The following is a 22,804-nucleotide window of genomic DNA, read 5'->3' as shown; positions in this document are numbered from 1 at the left end:
GATTTCTGTTGGCATGGAACTTATTATTATAATTCATCTTTTTCAACCTAGCCATTACAGTTTTAAATTTCAACAACAGTGTCTTCCTTTTTAAGAAAATATGACATTATTAGGTTTACCATACAAACTATACGAGTAAATAAATGATAATTAAAAGAGAAGAAAATGTTAGTTTTTATTGAATTATCATTGAACATGGATAATATAATAATATTTAGAATAAATTAGTGATAGAAGTGGGATTATTATGCTTTATTTATGTAATCACCATTGGTATAGAGTTTTTTTAAAAAAAAGATTAATAATAAATTATACCTTTTCGAAAATCACACTCATAATTTCCTAATTTATTTAATATTTAAAATATGCGTTATTGCTAACATGAATCCTACTTTAATTTCTTTAATTTCTTTTATTTTAACAATTATATGTGGTAAGTTAAATTAAATACAACATACTTATATAATAGATATATTTAATATTTTCAGTTATACCTCAAATAAAACACTAATGTAATGTTATGAAAATTTAAAAAATTATAGAGTATTGTTATGAAACTTTGTTGATAAAAGAAATATTTTAATTGTATAATCTTTAAACTATGAAGGCGTCCCAGTAATATTGAAACAAAATTTTGAATAAAAAATTCCTTTAGCAGAATAATGACTTTTATTTTAATGCACTAAATTTTATATTTTGAATATGCATTAAGGAATAACATTGCGGTTTTCAATTCATCAGTTTCAAAATAACTTATTAGAGTATTTATATTTTTTCTAATTATTTTAAACTACGAGGTGTCGTCGTAAGGCGATGCTGAGTAATATTGAACTAATTTTTTATATTTAAGTTATATATATATATAAATACAGTTAAAGAGTAATTGACATAAATTGATTTTAAATTCATATATTTAAGGAATCTTTATAGATATTTAACATTGCATTTTTTTATTTAACGGTTTTAAAATAATTTATATTGAGTACATTTTTTAATTTTCCAAATTTCAAACCGCGAGGCGACACCGAGTAATATTGAACTAATTTTATATATTTAAGATTTATATCCCGAAATACAGTTAGAGGAGTAATTGACAAAAATTGATTTTGAGTTCATATATTTAAGCAATATATGTAGAAAAACATATATGAAAAAATATTGGTTGACTGAAAAAACATAAACATTATTTATAAATTAAAAAAACTATGTAAACAATATTTATTGACTGAAAAAGTGAAAGATACAAAATGAAACATAAATAAAATATCAACACCACTCTAAATTGAATTAATTATATATTAATAAAAAAATAATTAAATGAAATTTAAAATATTTTTTAAAAAAAATAAAGTTTAATGAGCGCGTAGCGCGGACAAAAATCCCTAGCTATAGTAATAGTTGTAATCATTTTAGTTTTATTGGACTTGCTCTTATTAACATGTTCAACAGCATTTGTACCAAAAATTCTAATTTAGCATTTGTACTCCTGTAGATAGACAGGATAAGTAACTACCAACACTACAACATTTTTGCAATCATACAACTGTTTTTTTTTCGTTGTCTAAAAGGTAGTTTTTCCGTTGTCTATCCAACACTCGTGTGATCGAAGGTTGGACAACAGTTATTTATACACTTGTAATAAGCGAGATTCAACAACGTTTTTTAATAATGGTTACAATCAAGAATTCACAACGGGTACTCTATACTAACCATTGTTAGGAAATTCTTTAAACAACTATTTCTTTATTCAACTATTGTCTACCTAACTTAACAATAATGGTTTTGTAGAAAAACCATTATTATTAACTTATTCGATATTTTCATAAACAACAGTTTATAAACTTCTTTTAACTAGTTAAAACCGTTGTCATTAATATTTTTTTTAAAAGACAATGGTGTAAAAGATTTAAACCATTGCAAAAAATATGAAAAGACAACAGTTTTTTTTAAAAAAAATATGTGCACTGAGACATACAACAGTTTTCATCAATTTTTAAGTGGGTTTCACACAAGTGTTTACAAAATTAATCTCATTATTTAAAATAAATTAATTTTAAAATAAAATAATATTATAATAATTCAATTGTTATATCACAATTGAAATTAAATTTATAATACAAAGATTTTGTACAAGAATTACAACTATCACTTAAAATCTATTTCTAAACATGCTCATTAAGGTACACAATAACTAATTTGCAACATTCACACTAGTCAATCAATGCAGCCATCCTGTGTGGCCAGGTTTACTCTCCAGTGTTGGCACTCCTCTGTCTATCACGGATTTCCTTCTCTCTCTCGGTGCTTCCAACTCTCTTTTTGTACCCCTTTCCTGGTCCGGCAGAATCTGGGGACCAACTCTATGTACGCTTGATGCACAGGTAAATTCAGTTATGCCACTGCTTATTGTGGCTCGGGAACTGTCGAATATGCTGACACTGGCGCAATTCCTCCAGCCACTCTAGCAGAGTTCACGCTAACCCTAAACCCTTTCATAAGAAATGAAGAAATATCCTATAGCTAGCGGAGATTATATGAACATTAAAGTCAGGCACCTACTTTACCATCTTTTCTTCATTCTATTCAGAGTTATTTATAAAAAAAATAGATACTTAAGAAACTCACAACTGTCTTAAGCTCATGCCATTAGCCTAGATCTTTATAACAAGATCAGGGATATACTTACCTCACTAACAGAAAGAGATTGGGGCTGACCTGAGCTCCAGCACATGCCTTAACAAACTAGAACATAAGAGTTCTTCTCTTCATTCCCGGCTAACAAAAGAAATTATGTAATAAACTTTTTAAGTTCGTGATCATTTAAATTCTTGTTTTGTCACTACTTAACCAGATTGTCATTGACTTTACATTAATCTTACTTCAAAACGAAGCAAAGGGATGAAGTTAGTGCTCGCTTTGTATCATGTAAAGTATGTGAGCCATGATTCTGCTTTTATTGCTCATGTCAAGTAATCAACCCTGCACAATCAAATTTGATACATTAAAATAGTGCAAATTATGCATATAGTCTGTACATACCTCGAAATCATGGTCATTTCAAAAATCACACAACTAGCACATGGTTAGGTTATATATAAATGGTTGGGGGCGGTATGTTTCACACGCTATGTAGTCATACTATTTTATTGCATATATGATTTACAGTATTGTATAGTTTACTATATAAGTATTACACAAGCATAGGCATATGTATATCATGCCTTTTCCAAAGAGATATTGATCATTAAACCTTGTTAGAGGATAGAACGTATAGTCTGTATAAATTTTGAACCATAATAATTATGCAAAGGTAAATTTGGTATGCTAAGTTCATGGAGCCAAATATCGTACATGAATTTTAGTATTATTTACTAGAATATGCAATTATATTCCCCTTTTTTCAATAAGGTATTTGCTTAGCACCAATTTTCACTCCGCTTCTTTAATTATTTCTTCAACAGGACAATAACTAGATGATGTGTGATTGTTCATGTTAGATATATTTGATAATATCATGGCTATTATGATTTATGTTTAGTTTTCAGATCTTATTTAACAGGACAAATCAGTACTTAACTGAGAATCAGTTTTTATACTAGAAGTCAGGACTTAAGGATATCAGTACTTATATTATCAGGAGATAATCATCAGAAGTTGGATATCAGAACTTAAGTGCTGAAGGACGATCAGATAAGGACAGTAGCTGATTAAAGGAAAGAAGATCGAGATAAACATAAGAAGAGATATGCATGAAGAAGGAGTTTCGTGAAGAATGGAATACTTGGAAGAAAAGATATCTGATTGATATATTTTAGGAAGTAGAATTATATTCCATATCAATTAGCGATTATCTTGTAACTGTGTAATATATAAACACACACATAGGGTTTACACTATAAGTGTTATCATATTCGAGAAGATTATTCATTGTAACCCTTGCAGCTCTCGTGATATTTGTTCATCACTGAGAGGTAACAGTTCCATACGGTAACAGAGTTTATTATTCAATAAAGTTTGCTTTATGTTACTTAAGATATTAAAGTTCAATTTGATTGTATTTTACACTGTATTCACCCCCTCTACAGTTTGTGTGACCTAACAAGTGGTATCAGAGCTTTTCCGTTAACACACATACAGCTAAAGATCCAAACACAATCATGTCTGACACAGAAACTCTAAATAAGCCTACCAAAACTGAAGAACCTCCAAAGACACAAATCCAAGGTCGGTATGAAACTATCAGAGTTCCCATACTGAGACCATCTGAATACACCATATGGAAGGTGAGGATGACCATGTTTCTGGAAGCTAGAGATCCAGAATATCTTGATAGAATCAAGGAAGGGCCTCACAAACCAACCAAGCTCGCTGTTGCTGTTGCAGGTGAGGCAGCAAACACTGTACCGAAGGAAAAAAGTGATTATACTGCTGAAGATATCACATCAACTGCTAAGGATGCTAAGGTACGACACTTACTGCATAGTGCCATTGATAATTTAATGTCAAACAGGGTAATTAACTGCAAGACTGCTAAGGAGATATGGGATGCTTTGGAAACAAGGTGTCAGGGAACTGATACAATTAAAAAGAACAGGAAGACAATACTCACTCAAGAGTATGAACACTTTGACTCAAAGGCTAATGAATCATTGACTGATTTATATTATAGATTTGTCAAACTCTTGAATGATCTGTCACTGGTTAATAAGGAGTATGATCTTGAAGATTCAAACCTTAAGTTCCTGTTAGCTCTTCCTAATTGTTGGGATTTGAAGGCAACAACAATCAGAGACAATTACAATCTTGATGAAACAACTCTTGATGAAATTTATGGAATGCTCAAGACTCATAAACTTGAGATGGAACAAAGAAGCAAGAGGAAAGGAGGAAAGTCAAGGACAGTTGCTCTTAAGGCTGAAGAAGAATCCCCCAAGGCAGCTACCTCAAGGAAGGACAAGGGTAAAGCTCTATTCACAAAGTCTGATACTGAGTCATCAAGTTCTGAAAGTGATGATGACTCAGATTCTGAAAGCTTGGCTGAGACTGATGCTGATGAGGAGATGATGAAGCTGATGAGGAGATGATGATGACAAAGATTGCATACAGGAAGTTCAGGAAGGGAAAGAAGTTTTCCAGGAAAGGCATAAGTTCTGATAAGAAGAATTTCAGAAGATCTGAAGGCAGAGGAGGAAAGTCTGATAGAGGAGATTATACCAATGTCAAATGCTATAACTGTGGTGAGAAAGGCCACATATCTCCTGATTGCAAGAAGGTAAAGGGTGACAAAGGCAAGGCTCTTGTCACAAAGCCGAAAAGCTGGACAGACACCTCAGACTCTGAAAGTGAGGAGAACTATGCGTTGATGGAAAATGCTGATAAAGAAAGTGCTGAGAGCAGTTCTGAAGCTGCTGAAACAAAGGTACCTCAGACTACTTATGCTTTTCATACTGATTATATTAATGAGTTGAGAAGATATCTTAAAACCATGTTTGTTATTTATAGAGATCAAACTTTAACATGTAAAAGATTAACTTCTGAAAATCTTGCTTTTAAGAAAAGAAATGATTTCTTAGAAAAAGAGTTAGTTCTGTTCCATCAAACTCAGAAGGATAGAGATGATGCTTTCTATGTTAGGGATGAAGTGCTAAAAATAAATGAATCTCTAAAAACTGAGCTAGAAAAGGAAAGAGAGATAATCAGGACTTGGACTAACTCTGGCAGAACAACTCAAAATTTGCTAAGTAGTGAAAATTGGAAAGAGGGCTTAGGTTATGGAGAGGATAAGAATGATAAAGGAACTGTAGAAATTAAGCCTATGGTTAAGCAAAAGCCAAAGTTAAAACCTGTTAAGTTTGTAACTGTAAAGTCTGATAATGATAAATCAGAAGTTAGAGAGGGATTAACTTCTGACAAACTAAAACAGGAAAAGACAGCTGAAGTAAATATATGCTTAATGACTAAGAAGCAGCTTAAGCATAAGCTGAAAGATGTTAAGAATGTAAACAAGGTAAAATCACCTAGGAAAAATAGGAATGGAAAGGAAGGTGTGAATAAAAGCAATGATTATAAACCTGTTCCTGATGCTCCTAGGAAAACATGTCATAACTGTGGAAGTTCTAACCATCTGGCTTCTTTTTGCAGGAAGAATAAGAACATTAACTCCTTACCTTCAAAATCAGGAGTTAAGAGTCAGTCTGTTAGATATAAACCACAGAATCCTTGTTTTCATTGTGGTATTTTATGGCATTCCATTTATACTTGTAAGGAATATCATAGTTTGTACTATGATTATTATCAATTAAAACCTTCTTTGAAGAAAGTTTCCATTGTTCCTTCTAGTGTAAATTCTGATTCAAAGTCTGATAGTGTAAGTTCTGATAAGAAAAATGTTAACATAAACTCTGATGCTAAATCCGCTGCAAATGTTAACAAACTTGATAAGACCAAAGGATCCAAGCAAGTCTGGGTCCTTAAAACTAATCATTAGTGGTCTTTGTGATTGCAGGGCAACAGGAAAAATATCCTAGTTCTAGACAGTGGATGTTCAGGACATATGACTGGAAATAAAGCCCTGCTATCAGACTTTGTGGAAAAAGCTGGCCCAAGTGTTTCTTATGGAGATGGCAACATTGGAAAAATATTAGGATATGGCAATATCAATCTTGGGAATGTCATCATTAAAGAAGTAGCTCTGGTCTCGGGACTTAAACACAATCTGCTGAGTATAAGTCAAATCTGTGACAGAGGTTATCATGTTGATTTCTTTGAAGAACACTGTGAAGTTGTGAGTAAATCTAAAGGAAAAGTTGTTTTGAAAGGATACAGGCATGGTAACATTTATGAAGCTAAGCTTTCAACAAGTACTGATGGTTCTGCAATCTGTCTGATGAGTAGAGCATTAATTGAAGAAAGCTGGAATTGGCACAAGAAACTCTCTAATTTAAACTTCAATAATATAAATGAGCTGGTCAAGAAAGATCTTGTGAGAGGACTGCCAAAGTCAGTATTTGCTCCTGATGGCCTTTGTGATTCTTGTCAGAAGGCCAAACAAAGAAAATCTTCATTTAAGAGCAAGACTGAATCATCAATTCTTGAGCCTTATCATCTATTACATGTTGATCTATTTGGTCCAGTGAATGTCATGTGTATTGCAAAGAAGAAATATGCATTGGTCATAGTGGATGAGTTCACCAGATACACATGGGTGTATTTCTTGCACATAAAAAGTGAAACTGCATCTATCTTGATTGATCATGTCAAACATCTGGATAAATTGGTCAAAGATTCTGTGAAAACAATAAGGAGTGATAATGGCACTGAGTTCAAGAATTTGATAATGGAAGAGTTCTGCAAAAACCATGGAATTAAGCAGGAATTTTCTGCTCCTGGAACTCCACAGCAAAATGGAGTTGTTGAAAGGAAGAATAGAACTCTCATTGAAGCTGCACGTACAATGCTTGAAGAAGCAAAGCTTCCAACCTATTTCTGAGCTGAAGCTGTGCAGACTGCTTGTTTTACTCAAAATGCAACACTCATTAACAATCAAGAAAAAACACCATATGAGATGGTGAAGAAAAAGAAACCAAATCTGAAGTACTTTCATGTATTTGGATGCAAGTGTTTTGTTCTCAAGACTCATCCTGAACAGCTATCCAAGTTTGATCTAAAAGCTGATGAATGAATTTTTGTTGGATATCCACTTTCCACAAAAGCCTTCAGAGTCTATAATTTGAGAACAAAAGTGGTCATGGAATCTATCAATGTCTCTTTTGATAACAAGAAGATTACTGGTCTTGAAGATTTTATTGACCATGATCAGCTGAGATTTGAAAATGAAGACTCAAATTCTAATACTGAAAATCCTGACAGTCTAAGTCCTGATACCGTAAACTCTGATGGATTAAACTCTGATGTTATTGAAACTGTGGTGACTACACCAAAGGAAGAAGCACCTATGCAGGGGGACATACTCAAGATCTTACCACATCTCAAGAAACATCAGAACATACATCTGGCTCTTCAAGTTCTGATTCGTCAAGTTCTGATAAGCCAAGTTCTGATAGTGCTGAAAATCTAAATTCTGAAGAATCCAACTCAGAGAGCATATTTTCAGGGGGAGCATCAGAAAATGAAAATGAAGACAGCATGGATCATGGGGGAGCATCCAGTTCTAGAGAAAACCTTCCATCTGCAAGGAAGTGGACAAAATCACATACACCTGATTTGATAATTGGAAATCCTGATGCAGGTGTCAGAACTAGAACAGGTACTTCAAACGAATGTCTTTACAATTCTTTTCTCTCTCAGACTGAGCCAAAGAAAGTGGAAGAAGCTCTTCAAGATGCTGATTGGGTGCAAGCAATGCAGGAAGAGTTAAATGAATTTGAAAGAAACAAAGTCTGGACCCTAGTGCCAAGACCAAAGAATAGATCTGTTTTTGGTACAAAGTGGGTATTCAGAAACAAAACTGACAGTGATGGCATAATTACAAGGAATAAGGCAAGGCTAGTTGCAAAAGTATATTCTCAACATGAGGGAATTGATTATGATGAAACATTTGCACCAGTTGCTAGGTTAGAAGCCATAAGGATATTTTTGGCTTATGCTGCTCACAAAAAGTTTATTGTCTTTCAAATTGATATGAAAAGAGCTTTTCTCAATGGAGAATTAGAGGAGGAAGTATATGTTGAACAACCTCCAGGCTTTGTAGATTCCAAACATCCAAATTATGTCTACAGGCTTGATAAAGCACTTTATGGACTTAAGCAAGCTTCTAGAGCATGGTATGAGACTTTAGCTCAGTTTCTTCTGGAAAGTGGATTCAATAGAGGAACAATAGACAAAACACTGTTCTACCTCAACCATGGAAATGACTTACTTCTGGTCCAGATTTATGTTGATGATATCATTTTTGGGTCTATAAATGACAGACTTTGCAAGAAGTTTGCCAAACTGATGCAGTCAAGGTATCAGATGAGTATGATGGGGGAACTTATCTATTTTTTGGGCCTTCAAGTCAAGCAGAATGAAGAAGGCACTTTTATTTGTCAAACTAAGTACACCAGAAACTTGTTGAAGAAATTTGGAATGCAAGATTGTTCAAGTGCACACACTCCCATGGCCACTGCAACAAAACTAGATAAGGATACTAGTAAATCAGTAGATGTTACTGATTACAGAGGTATGATTGGCTCTCTACTCTATCTAACTGCTAGTAGACCTGATATCATGTATGCTACCTGTCTTTGTGCAAGATTTCAAGCAGATCCAAGAGAACCTCACTTAACAGCTGTTAAAAGAATTTTCAAGTATCTTAAAGGAACAACTGATCTGGGATTGTGGTATCCTAGAGAATCAGATTTTAAACTAATAGGTTACTCAGATGCAGATTTTGCAGGTTGCAAAATTGACAGGAAAAGCACAAGTGGAAGCTGTCAATTTCTTGGAGGCAGATTGGTTTCTTGGTTCAGCAAGAAACAAAAGTTAATTTCCACATCAACTGCAGAAGTGGAGTATATTATTGCAGGAAGTTGTTGTGCACAGATTCTTTGGATGAAGAATCAGTTACTGGATTATGGGATAACATATTTCAAAATCCCTATTTACTGTGATAATCAAAGTGCTATTGCTATGACAGGTAATCCAGTTCAACACTCTATGACAAAGCACATCAGCATCAGGTATCACTTCATCAGGGAACATGTGGATGAAGGTACAGTGGAATTGCACTTTGTTCCAACAGATCAACAACTAGCAGATATCTTCACAAAACCATTGTGTGAAGCCACTTTTACAAGATTGGTAAATGAACTTGGAATGGTTTCAGGTTCTTTCTCTAAATCTGCTTAGTTTTGTTCTGTTATATCAGACTTTATGATCAGTATTTACAGAATTTAATCTCTTTGTGTATTCTGTGCTTAATTGACAAATGTTTTTAAGTACTGACTGTTGTCTGATATATGTTTCTAAACTCTGATAAGTGATATGTCTGTTTAAGTAACTATTCAATCCTATAAGGATAACTGTGCTAGATGTTGATCTAGTAGTCTTCAATAAACAAAGGATCCCATGTAAGAAGTAATTATTTCTGTGGAAATCTATTGACACAAGCAAATTCTGATAATTGAGCTTAGTTGAGTTTACTTTGTCTATCTTATTACTAAGTCACAAATTAGAATAAAGCTACTCATCTGTTAAGTTCTGATACTAGTAAATCTGCTGAATGCACTAAGTGCTGATAAACCTCACTTATCAAAAGAAAAAGCAAAAGGATCAAAGAATAAAATCAGGTACTCCTTTGAGATCTAGAGTAAAAATGTGGAAGGGACGACCCAAGTGCATTGCTGGTATTAAGTAATATGCATCAGAAAAGCAACTAAAATATTTTCTTGGTGACTTTTCACACTCTATGATTACTAGAGAAATACTCTGAAAATAGCATAAATTCTGATAAGCAGTCGTGACTCACTTACACTGAGAAGCCACTATGAAATGGAATTTAAAAAGATGCATAAAATTAGCACAAAATAGTTGAGGTGGACTCAAGCATGAACTCATTCATCAGTAGGTTGTAGGATAATGACAGCTCTTTAGCAAAGTTTTAGTTATGCCTTATTTCTAAGATGTACTGAAGTGAATCAGACTTTACTCTTTGTCTAATATTTAGCTTACTGCACACACTAATCACTCCATATGAATGATGAAAATTACTGTGGTGATCTATGTTGTTTTAGATGAACAGTCATTGTGTTTCATTGCAGAAATTCTGAGGACAAGTTCTGATTACATATTCTGATGATTAAGTTCTGAAGAATATAAATCTGAATTTGTGTGAGGACTTCCTAAGACAGGCATTTCTTTTTCGAGTTAAGAAATTATGTTTTGATGACTGTTAAGTTCTTATATAAGTCTAAGTTCTGATATTACAGTCTAATTCTTTACTTGACTTATCTGTGGATAAAATTTAATAACAGTCTCGGTTCAAACTAAAATATGTGAAGTGGAAGATTAATAGTAACTATGGTTAGGGTTAGTGATATTCGTACTTGAATTTACTTGCTTCTTGTGCGCATTAAACCATGTTTTCTCTTTCCAATGAATGTTTTTCTTTTTCCAAGTCTGGGGAGACGAGGTAGAATTAATTCTACCTGTCAACATTAAATTTCTTTGCGTCTCCTGGCATTCTCCTGCCTATATAAGCAACCACTTCACATCAGCCTTCCCATCAAATCTTTTCTCACAAACTTACCTTCATACCTTTTCTATCAAAAATACCATGGTCTGATACAACATGTTTTTGAACTACGAAACCTTCAATATGGAGTTAAGCTGTGCCGACTGGCGGCAGGAATGGCACGTCACTGCCATTCCTGATGAGATATGGGACTCTGTCCCACAGGAGGTACTCACCCACCTCCTGTTCTTCTATATGGATTACCATCGCCATCTGGAGCGATTGGAGGAGGAAAGGCTGGAAGCTCTCCGCCAGCAAGAGCGAATCATTCGACTCGCCATTCTGTTTGTCGAGAGTAGGAAGAAGAAATGATTTATTTTCTTCTTCCTATTTTTCTTCATCATCAGCTTTGCCCTGCTTCTTGAGCTAGGACTAAGGCTGTTGATGTTAGGTTTAGCAGCTTAGGGAAATCTTGTATAAATTCTGATGTACTTTCAATTTCATGAATGTATTTTCTTGATATATTAATGAAATTTATTTTTGTTTCAAGATTTTGTCTCTGAGATATTTTGTAATGCAATGATAAATCCTGATAAATATTCATATTCTGATGACCATATAAATTCTGTTTTAATTTAAGTTCTGATTTTACTTTATCAGTACTTACTCCTCTGATTTATTTTGGTCATTTTCACTTGATTTATTTTTCAGAATATTAATGTTGCAGTGAAAAATAATTAAATAAGTGGGAACGGTTTCAATTTTGAATTAAAACTGTTTCACCTTGATTAATGGAATATTCGGGTAAGTGGAACGGTTTTTTCTTGAAAAACGACAAGTGGGTAAGTAATGATTACTGTTTTCTCGAGCCTAGTAACTATCCGCTATTACTGCATGTCTGACAGGTGTCCAACGGTAACATTTTTTTGGTTTTCAGAGTATAAGTAAGAGAGAGAGAGAGGATTTTTTAATCTTTTATTTCCCTTCATACTTTTTCTCTCTACTTGTTTTTACTCTCCTTCTTCTTCTAACGTTGGTTTTTCATACAGACATTTTCTCAAACACCTAACAGGCACTCTTAAATCTCATTTTTTCACATGGAACCTAAGAATTTAATCATTGATGGAGCTAAGTTTGTTCCAAATAACTATGCAGCAATTCTTGATCATGCTGAACCTCCATCTGAATTGCATTTTATGCAAGATCTTCTTGCACATAGTGAGATTGGGTATGCATTGACCCAGCCTTCAGTCTTTTCGAGCCAACAAGTTCTGACATTTTGGCGGACTGGGCACTTTGATAATTGTGGTACACATGGCACTCCCAGTATTGTTTTCGAAGTGGGTGATTCTTCATATGCAGTCACTCTAGGTACAATACGCAAGGCTCTACATCTCCCAGAAGGATGTACCTTTTCAATTCCTGAGGAATCAGCTCTTCGGGATTTAATGGCCAGTTTGGGATATGAACAGAGTTTGGAAAAGTTTGGACAGTTGAAACGGGCTCATATCAGAAGAGAATGGAGCTTCTTCTTCGACTGCATCACTAAAGCTCTTGGGAACAAGTGTTCAAATTTTGATGTTCTTCCTATAATGAGTCAGCACATCGGGTATGCTATTATCAACCAAACTCATTTTGATTTTGCAACTGCTATAATTGGTTTTATTGGGGATAGGATGACAGAGGATAGGAATGTTGTTTACTTTGCTAGATTCTGTCAACTTATATATACTTTTTGTAATGATGAACCTCAATTAGTCAGTTCCTCAACTCCACCTTTTAAGGTTGCAAAACGTTACTTTAATGATCTGATAAATGCTGACACTAAGAAATCAGTGGTTAGACCTTTACAGATTCCTCAGTCTATAAAATAGATCTTAGTAAATGCTGATCCTGCTACTTATAGCTCTGTTTATTCTGATGTCCAACCAACAACAACCACCCAAACATCACAACAACCATCAGCACCTACTACTCATTCTACTCAACCAACCCTCAGGCAATATATCAAATCCTATCTCTCCACTTCACAGACAGTTCAACCCTCAACCTCAGTACCTACTGTGAAGCCTTCATCTTCCAAGCTAAAGAGGACAAAGATTGTTCCTCAAACACCTCAAAAGAGAAGGAGGATTGCCTTGCGAGATAAATCTGATACCGAGGACCAGGTTCCTTCTTCAGAAACTGTTATTGATAAAGCTGAGAAAGAGACTTCTCAGAAAGATTCTGGAATTGGGGGATCTAGGCTTCTCAAGAGGCTTAGAAGAATGACAGTTCCTGAAGCACCCAAGGCATCCAAATCTACAAACAGATACAAGAAACAGAGGGCAAATAGGCCAGTTTCAGATGATGAAGAGGAAGCAGCTAAGGAAGGAGATCAGGAATCTCTGACCTCACAAGAAAAGGAATTTGCTAAAGTCACTTCTTCTCCATCAACTCCATCTCAGGAAGCTGTTTCTGAAAAGGCCAACACACCATCTGTATCTCCTGTTGATCCAGGCACAAGTGCTGATATTGATGTTCACAACTTGGTTGTGCCTGCAGTAATTCTATTAGAAGCTCCTACAACATATAATCCATCCACAACACATGTTACTGATGCTGTTCAAACTCCAGAGTTATCTACTACACCTTCTCTGCATCTAGATGCTGATGATCAGAATTTAGGTGCGCATCAGGATATGGCTGTTGATCAGAACTTAGAACCAGATCAACAATTAGAGGATGTTGAAGCCTCCATTGCTACTCACACTGTTGTCTTATCCGAAGATACTGATTCTGTAAGTTCTGATGCTGCAAATGCAGATGCTGATATAGCAGGTCCTTCAGGACATGCTCGTCAACAAACTATTCTTAAGTCTGAACTTGTTAAGAAGTTTGTTACCAGAGAAGCTTCAGTGCCTTGGAGTGAAATTCCTGCAGGACAGGAGTGGACTAAGGAATGGAACTCAGTTTCCTGTGTTCCCGCTGAAAAGCATCTTGCTGAGCACTTGACTAAAGCTAATGAAATGTTAAATTCTGATGATTTCAAAACCCAGCTTAGAGTCACTGCATTGAGTACTAAACATCTACAAGGTCTTCATTCAACTACTCATGCAGAGCTACACAAGATTCAGGAAGAATTTATCAAACAGGAACAAGTTCAAAAGATTGATAAGAAAAAGTTCTTCCAACCTACCTTCGACAGGATTGCTTATATTGAGAAGACTCAAGATAAACAACAAGCTTAGATTAATGATATTTTGACCAATCAAGCTTCTCAGCAATCTCAACTTACTGAAATCCAAGCCTCAGTGGAATTGCTTGTCTCTCTTCTACTTCCTGCTGATGCCAAAAAGGGGGAGAAAGTAATTAAGTCCAAATGCAAGACTGGCAAGACACTGAAAGGGAAGGATAATGAAAAGGATGATCAAGGACGCTCTGGAATGGGTAGAGGTCATAGTCAAGGTAGAGGTTTCACATCAAGAAAAGCTGAAATCACAAGTCATAGGACAAGTTCTGATACTGAGAAAAGAATAAGTTCTGCTACTGGTAAAAGGATAAGTTCTGATGAACTTTCAGATCTTGATGAGGAAATGTCAAGACAGTTATTTTTTCAGGAAAATCCAGGAATGGACTTGGAGAGTTTAATGGAAGAAGAAGCCAAACTTAAATCAGAGAAAGTCACATCTAAATATGAAGTTTCTGGTAAAAAGCCACTTCCAAAACTCAAAGGCATTGTGATAAAAGAAAGGACAATTGCTGAAGCAACATTGGCTAAATTACAACCACAGATAGATCCAAGATCCAAGGGTAAAGAAAAGGTTGGTGAACCTATCAAGGTTTATGTGCCTCCTGAGGATGAAGAAATTACTGATGAAAAGGATGATCTTGCTCTGACTTCAAGAAAAGTTCTTAAAACAACCTCTGACATGGCTCAAGTTGTTCAGAGTCAAGATAAAGTAAGTTCTGATATTTCAAAGAAGCAAGTAACCTCTGACACAGCTCAAGTTAACTTGATATCAGAAGTTAGACCAAAGACACTCCTACCAGGATTCACTAAAGCAAAACAGACTCAACCTTTGAAGACTGTTGCAAGTGGTTTTGAAGCAAGAGTAGTGACTGGAAAGGAAACAAGAGATAAAACTGGATTGGGAAGTGCTGATGAAAGAAGAATACAGAACACTACCAATGATCCAACTTCCTTGAGTGAACCAGGTATTGGAGCAACTCCTGAGAGATTGAATCAACTGGAATCTGTATAAATGGTTTACCATACCTACTAGAAAGAACACATCTTGTTGTATTTCAAGACAGATGGTAGGGTTTATCATATAAGGCAAAATGCCATTCCATTGAAGTATTTTGAAGAATTGGAGCATGTACTATTCTTACTTCAAGTGGATGACAGATTGACAGGAACTGCTGCAAACTATTTGAAGGATCAGATTCAGAGACAGAAAAAGCTTTATTCTGTTAAGTCTGACAGCACATATGTTCCACAGTACAGAGATCACAAGGGTGATATAGTTGAAATGAAGCCCAACATTGCTCAAATTATCACTACCTTTCTAGGTTACAGGGATGTGGAATTCAATCTTGAGTCTGATAAAGCTTATTTGATCAAACTGGATCAGGATATAAGAAAAGCAAAGATTAATGATCTCAGGGCTGCAATCTTTCAAATTGGTGAAGGTACTGCAGAGCTTAAAGATGCTAAAAGTTGGATGATTGATGAACTTAGATATGTTGAGAGATGTTTGTTGAAGAACTATCTCAGAACAACTCCTGACATCAGAGAGATCAGAAAATGAAGCTAAGTCAAGATCTACAACTACTTAAATTCTGATATTTGTACAGACTGATAGTTGGTAAAGCTTTAAGGACTGTAAGTTGTAGTTATCTAGTCTAATTATCATGCATTTGTACTTAATGTTTTTGACATCATCAAATATCTGTTAAACTTGTATATTATGCTAATTTACAAGTTGGGGGAGATTGTTAGATATATTTGATAATGTCATGGCTAATATGATTTATGTTTAGTTTTCAAATCTTACTTAACAGGACAAATCAGTACTTAACTGGGAATCAGTACTTATACTGGAAGTCAGGACTTAAGGATATCAGTACTTATATTATCAGGAGATAATCATCAGAAGTTGGATATCAGAACTTAAGTGCTGAAGGACGATCAGATAAGAACAGTAGCTGATTAAAGGAAAGAAGATCTAGATAAACATAAGAAGAGATATGCATGAAGAAGGAGTTCCGTGAAGAATGGAATACTTGGAAGAAAAGATATCTGATTGATATATTTTAGAAAGCAGAATTATATTCCATATCAATTAGCGATTATCTTGTAACTGTGTAATATATAAACACAGACATAGGGTTTACACTATAAGTATTATCATATTCGAGAAGATTATTCATTGTAACCCTAACAGCTCTCGTGATATTTGTTCATCACTGAGAGGTAACAGTTCCATACTGTAACATAGTTTATTGTATAATAAAGTTTGCTTTCTGTTACTTAAGATATTAAAGTTCGATTTGATTGTATTTTACACTGTATTCATCCCCTCTACAGTGTGTGTGACCTAACAGTTCAAGGGAACAGAATTTGAAAAAAAATATTAGAGAACCGGTCACCTTAGGCTCAGGCTCTTTCTCTTCAGGATCAGCTACGGGATTTTTCTTGTTGACCTCACCAGCATCTTCCTGTTCTGTCTGTTTTTAAACATCAACGTTCTTCTCACCTTCAACAACAGGCTCTTCATTTACCCTGAATAAATAAATGGAATTACACATTTAAATAGCATTATAATTTTGTAACATAAAATACTAATTCAAATTTCGGAGCAGAGAATAAAGTCCTCATGGAGCAATGTCATCAGTAGCAGTTCCCCAGTTACCCTGCCTGCATCATCACGCTTACTAAACTCATTTCTACAAAACAACATTTAAATTAAAACAATACAAAAGCAGAAATATAAGAGACAAGCCAAATACACAATTATATATATACACACACAATTAAGCACTTCCTATAACTACCAATCCTAGGAACAGAGAAGTTGATTCCACTTCTTGTACAAAAATAATTAAGCACAAATATCCAAAGTAAAGAGAACTGCTTAAATTATAATAACTATTACTATACTCCAATAATTAATCTCATCCTAACAACAAACAATACCAACTAACCACAATTAGAATCTACCGTACCAAGAAGAAAGACACAAAATTTCCTACAAAATGAGTCTGTAAGCAACCAAAGATTTATGTAAAAAACATTAAACACAAAAACAAACAAAACCCATTAACACTAACTAAAATGGGTCATCAAAGAATCAATCTTTATCTCATTTCCACATACCAACAAAAAAAATTATTTGCTCTAAATTAGCAAGAAACAATAAAAGCCCATTTCAGATCCACACCCAAGAACTCAAATTGCATGTAAAATAGATAAGCATTTAAAAAGAGAAGCTTACCTAGGAGCACCAAAGGTAACAGAGCTAGGGTTTTTACTTTCTAAAACACTAGTTTCATTTTATTTAATCCGAGCCCCATATCGAAGCCATAGACATATCCAGGGGAGAGAAAGAATTTCGGAGTCCTGAAATACCAACAAATCATGCTTTCATGGAGAGAGGGGGAGAGAGGGAAAGAGAGCATCGATAGAGAAAAGACAGCGGTATAGAAATGACCGCCCAATAATTCACTACACAAGCCATCACTATGTTTCAATTGAAGATGAGGTTTGAGATTGAAAGTAAAAGGGGGAGACATTTTATAAGATTTAGAAGTAAAGGGGGGAAATTAAATTTTGTGAAGGGGGGAAATGATTGAGTTACTTGGGGAAAGATAATATTGGTAAGGAATTATTAAAAAATTAAATTTTAAATAGTTATTTCTTAAACAATTATTTTTTTATTTAACTAAGAATAAAATCAAAGTGAGTATAAATTTTTTATTTTTTATTTATTATTATAATGCTTAGTGTCAAAATATTTTAATATTTGTATAGTTGAAGAGACACATATTCTAGGAGCGTCGAAAAAATCATTTTAAAAATTAATCTAGTAAATCGGGAATGAGTTTCGTTGTTGGGAGATGTACTTTTACAAGATTTTTCAAACCTGATATGCAAGATCAATTTGAATAAAAATTTTATTTAAAATCTTGGTTATATCACTAATATATATATTTATTGACATCTGTATGGTTGGATCGATGAAAAATATTTTTAAAGAAATCGAAACACAAATTCATGACCAAACACTGGGTAGTTGTACTAGTCAACCTGATGCTTGATTTTTAAAAGGGCAAACCAAATAAAATTGTTTTGATCTGACATTTTTGTTATATCACTCATATATATATATAAATATATATATATATATATATATATATTTATTGACATCCGTACGGTTGAATCTATGAAAAATGTTTTTAGAAAAATTGAAATACCAATTCAGGACTAAACACTAGTTAGTTGTACTAGTCAAACTCATGCTTGACTTTAAAAATGGAAAACCAAATAAAATTATTTTGATTTGAAACTTTGGTTATATCACTAATATATATATATATATATATATATATATATATATATATATATATATTGATATCCGTACGATTTGATCGATGAAAAATATTTTTAAAGAAATCGAAACACCAATTCATGACCAAACACTAGGTAATTGTACTAGACAACCTTATGCTTGGCTTTTAAAAGGCAAACCAAATTAAATTGTTTTAATCTAAAATTTTCGTTATATCAGTAATATATATTTATTGACATTCGTATAGTTGGATCGATGAAAAATATTTTGAGAAAAATCGAAGCATCAGTTTAGGATTAAACACTAGTTAGTTGTACTAGTCAAACTCATGCTTGACTTTTAAAATGGAAAACCAAATAAAATTATTTTGATTTGAAAACTTTGGTTATATCAATAATATATATATATCTATTGACATTCGTACGGTTGGATCGATGAAAAATATTTTTAAAGATATCGAAACACCAATTCATGGCCAAACATTAGCTAGTTGTACTAGTCAACCCGATGCTTGATTTTTGAAAGGGCAAACCAAATAAAATTGTTTTGATCTGAAATTTTCGTTATATCACTAATATATATATTAATTGGGGACTAAACACTAGTTAGTTGTACTAGTCAAAGTCATGCTTGACTTTTAAAATGGAAAACTAGATAAAATTGTTTTAATTTAAAACTTTGGTAATGTCAATAATATATATTTATTGTAATCCATACGATTGGATCGATGAAAAATATTTTAAAAAAATCGAAACACTAATTCAAGACTAAACTTTATCTAGTTGTACTAGTCAAACTGATGTTAGACTTTTAAAAAAGAAAACCAAATATTTTAGTCCAACTAATGTGGTTGTACTAGTCAAAAGAATCGGAACATAGATATTTTCTTACTCATCTTATTTGAAATTGCTGAAATATGGGACTAAATACTAGTAAGAAGTACTAGTCAAAATACTAGTTGATTGTTAAAATTGCAAACCATATAAATTTAATTTTTTCAGTAAATTTTGTCATATTACTAATACATAAGAATCTTGACATTTCTACGGTTGTATTTTGGATTTTTTGGAATTTTAATTTTAAATAAAAAATTTATTTAAATGTTTTTGAATATTTTGAAATTATAAATATGGGAGAGAATAAAAGTTATCCAAATAATAAAATTATGTTATATATTCGCTAAACTACTAATTATTAAACTACTACACACGTAGTCTACTTATTCTACTAAATTACAAACACAACTAATCTTATTATTAAAAAAAATAGTTTTATATAACCGCTAAACTACTAAATTGTTAAACTACTGGATATATTATATTTATCCTACTAAACTACGACCATAAGTTATCCTATTATTTCTTTTATAAAATTATTTGGTTAAATTTATGTTGCAACCAAGAATAGTTGAAATTTATTTTTGATTGCATACGGTCAAATTTAATATATTGGCGGTAGTTAAAACAAATTTAAAAAACTTTATTGTTTGGGCGGGATTTTTAATTATTTTTTAAAAATATTTAATTATTTGGGAGGGATTTTCAAATTTTAGGTGAAAAATTAAATTCAACTGCCCTCGGTCGAATTTTTTCGATTAAATTTAAGTGGTCGTAAATATCCGGTTGTAATTAGTCGGTCGAATTTAGTTAAATAGGACCGAACTCCTAAATTCGACTCCCTTTATTACAACCGATTCAAAATCGGTCGAATTTAGTTAAACTCGACCGCGCGCAATCGAATTAAGCTAAATTCGACCGTTTTTCGGTCGAATTTAGCCTTTTTTCTTGTAGTGAAAATAAAATATGTTACTTGACCTATTCTTACGGAAACAAAGATAAGGAACAATAACTGGACTTCTAACACTAATTAACATTTCATTCTCCTATCATCAGCAAGGACATGTCTACATTTTTAACCAAAGAACTTGGGATTTGGTGGATACTCGTGCAGATCTTCTTGGCTTATCAATACCTCCCCTTTCAAAGGAACCCTGTCCTCAAGGTTCAGAGTAAGAAATTTGTCCTTCAGTTCTTTTGCATTTTCCCAAGTTGCGTCTTCAGCTAGGTAACTTTTTCCATTTGACAAGTTGTTCTTCTTCAAAAAGGACCCTTTCTTCATCCATCTCGTATCCAGAATTGCTTCAGGTTCCATGAAAAATTCTCCATCATCTGTGATAAGAGGTAATTCGTTATTGTTCACATCAGCATCCCCAGTCCTTTTCTTAAGTAATGTTACATAAAAGACATGATGGACTCTCGATCCAGTTGAAAGTCTGAGCTTATACGCAACTGCCCCAATTTTGGCTCCAACCATATACGGTCCATAAAATCGACTTGACAGCTTATGTGAGGCCCTGCGAAAAGTAGAATGATGGCGATATGGATGCAGCTTAAGATAAATAAAATCTCCAACCTCAAAGTGGACATCTCGCCTTTTGGAGTTAGTCGTTTACTTCATGCGGTTGGTTTTAGCATGTAAGTTTGCTTTGAGTTATTTTAACAAGTCATTAAGAGAGGCCAATGTCTTGTCGACTTCATCAACTAAAGAGGTTCCAGTTTGATAACAAAGAATAGATTGGGGCAACCTGTCATAGAGGTCCTCAAATTGTGTCATGCCAGTCGATGCATGATAGGCCGTATTATACCAAAATTCTGCCCACAAAATGTAGTTACTCCATTTTTTTGGTTGTTGGGGACAAAAACAACGTAGATATTCTTCAACGTAGCAATCGGTAACCTCTGATTGACCATCAGTTTGTGGGTGGTAGGCCGAGCTCATTTCAAGTTGAGTACCAGACAACTTAAAAAAATCATACTAGAAGTGACTGATAAAAACAGGGTCTCTATCACCAACAATGAACCTAGGCATGCCATGAAGTTTGACCACGCCTTCAGCGAACTTCTCAGCAACCATCTTCGCTGTGTAGGGGTGAGCTAAGGTCATAAAATGTGATGATTTGCTTAGCCGATCAACAACCACCAGGATTGTGTTCTTTCCATTCGAAAGGGGAAGTCCTTTTATAAACTGTCAATAGACATCACACATTAGACATCGGTTAGGTTTGCCACTGATGTTAAAAGAATTTATAACATCACCCCGTGTTTTTATGATGTCTATGTTATTTTAAAACATCGGTTATTTTAAAACTAGTGTCTAAAGTTCCAAAAAAAAATTCACTCCCCGCCCGCTTTATTTTTGTTTCCGCCTTAGCCAAATAAATTTCCCCCCTTAGCAAATATTCTTCCCCCCTTTTTTTTCCTTACGAGACACATAAGCTCTCTCTCTCATCCGACTCTCTCGCCCTGACTCTCTCACCCCACCATCATCATCTCCACCACTCACCACCCCCACTCACCAACATCACCACCGCTCCACCACTCACCACCATCATCTCCACCATCTCTCTCCATTTTTCTATGCTAAGCTCGTAAGAGGATAAGCTTGAATTAGGATCTTCTCTACTTGGTTATCATTTTATTAGAAACTCGAATTGGTAAGTGAATTTACTATGTTATTTTTAAATAGGGTCTTCTCTGTGAGTAGTTTTCAATTGGGGTTTTTTAAAATCGAAACCCTGAATTTTTAATTTTGGTTTTTTTTTTGAAATTGTAACCCTAATTTACTTATTTGAATATGTTTAATAGAATTGACGTTGCCGGAGATGATATTAGTATTAGTACATCACTGCCTCTTGTTATTTATCTGTTGCTTCAAATTTTATATATCTGATGATGAGTTTTAGATTTACTAGAATAATTTTGATTGGTTGCATAAATAAGGAACTACATATGTATGTGATAGTTAAAGTACATGTGAAAGAAAACTGATCCAATCTATGATCTTTTTGTTTATTTTGGTTTTATATTATGACCTTTTACTTGCCTTTTAGTTTGGATCTAGAGGAATGAACATCTAAAAGCTTGTTTGTGCTCGTCTGCTGGATCTTTCCTGCAAAAGGTCGTCACTGATTAATGATTTATCACATATTTATGTTCGAAATAGCTCATATTGCTTTAATTTTGTGGAAAGTTGAAACAGATGTATGTGCCATGCTCTGTAGTTGATAAAACAAAAATTT

At 33.8% G+C, this 22,804-nt stretch overlaps 1 protein-coding gene across 1 annotated transcript in view; it reads right to left on the bottom strand.

Moving 5' to 3' along the window:
• LOC141665026 (uncharacterized) overlaps positions 1–21,039 on the bottom strand; it is a 49,165-nt gene extending 28,126 nt beyond the window's left edge. The window contains exons 1-3 of the mRNA XM_074470982.1: positions 20,651–21,039; positions 17,071–17,104; positions 16,808–16,885 (exon numbers count right to left, since the gene is read on the bottom strand). Of these exons, the coding sequence (XP_074327083.1) occupies positions 16,808–16,885; positions 17,071–17,104; positions 20,651–21,039 (501 nt within the window). The remainder of the gene's footprint in view (positions 1–16,807; positions 16,886–17,070; positions 17,105–20,650) is intronic.
• Positions 21,040–22,804: the final 1,765 nt, after the last annotated feature.

This window comes from Apium graveolens, chromosome 6 (genome assembly GCF_009905375.1).
Source record: "Apium graveolens cultivar Ventura chromosome 6, ASM990537v1, whole genome shotgun sequence".
Classification (NCBI taxonomy): domain Eukaryota; kingdom Viridiplantae; phylum Streptophyta; class Magnoliopsida; order Apiales; family Apiaceae; genus Apium; species Apium graveolens.
This window is presented reverse-complemented; position numbering and strand designations above follow the sequence as displayed.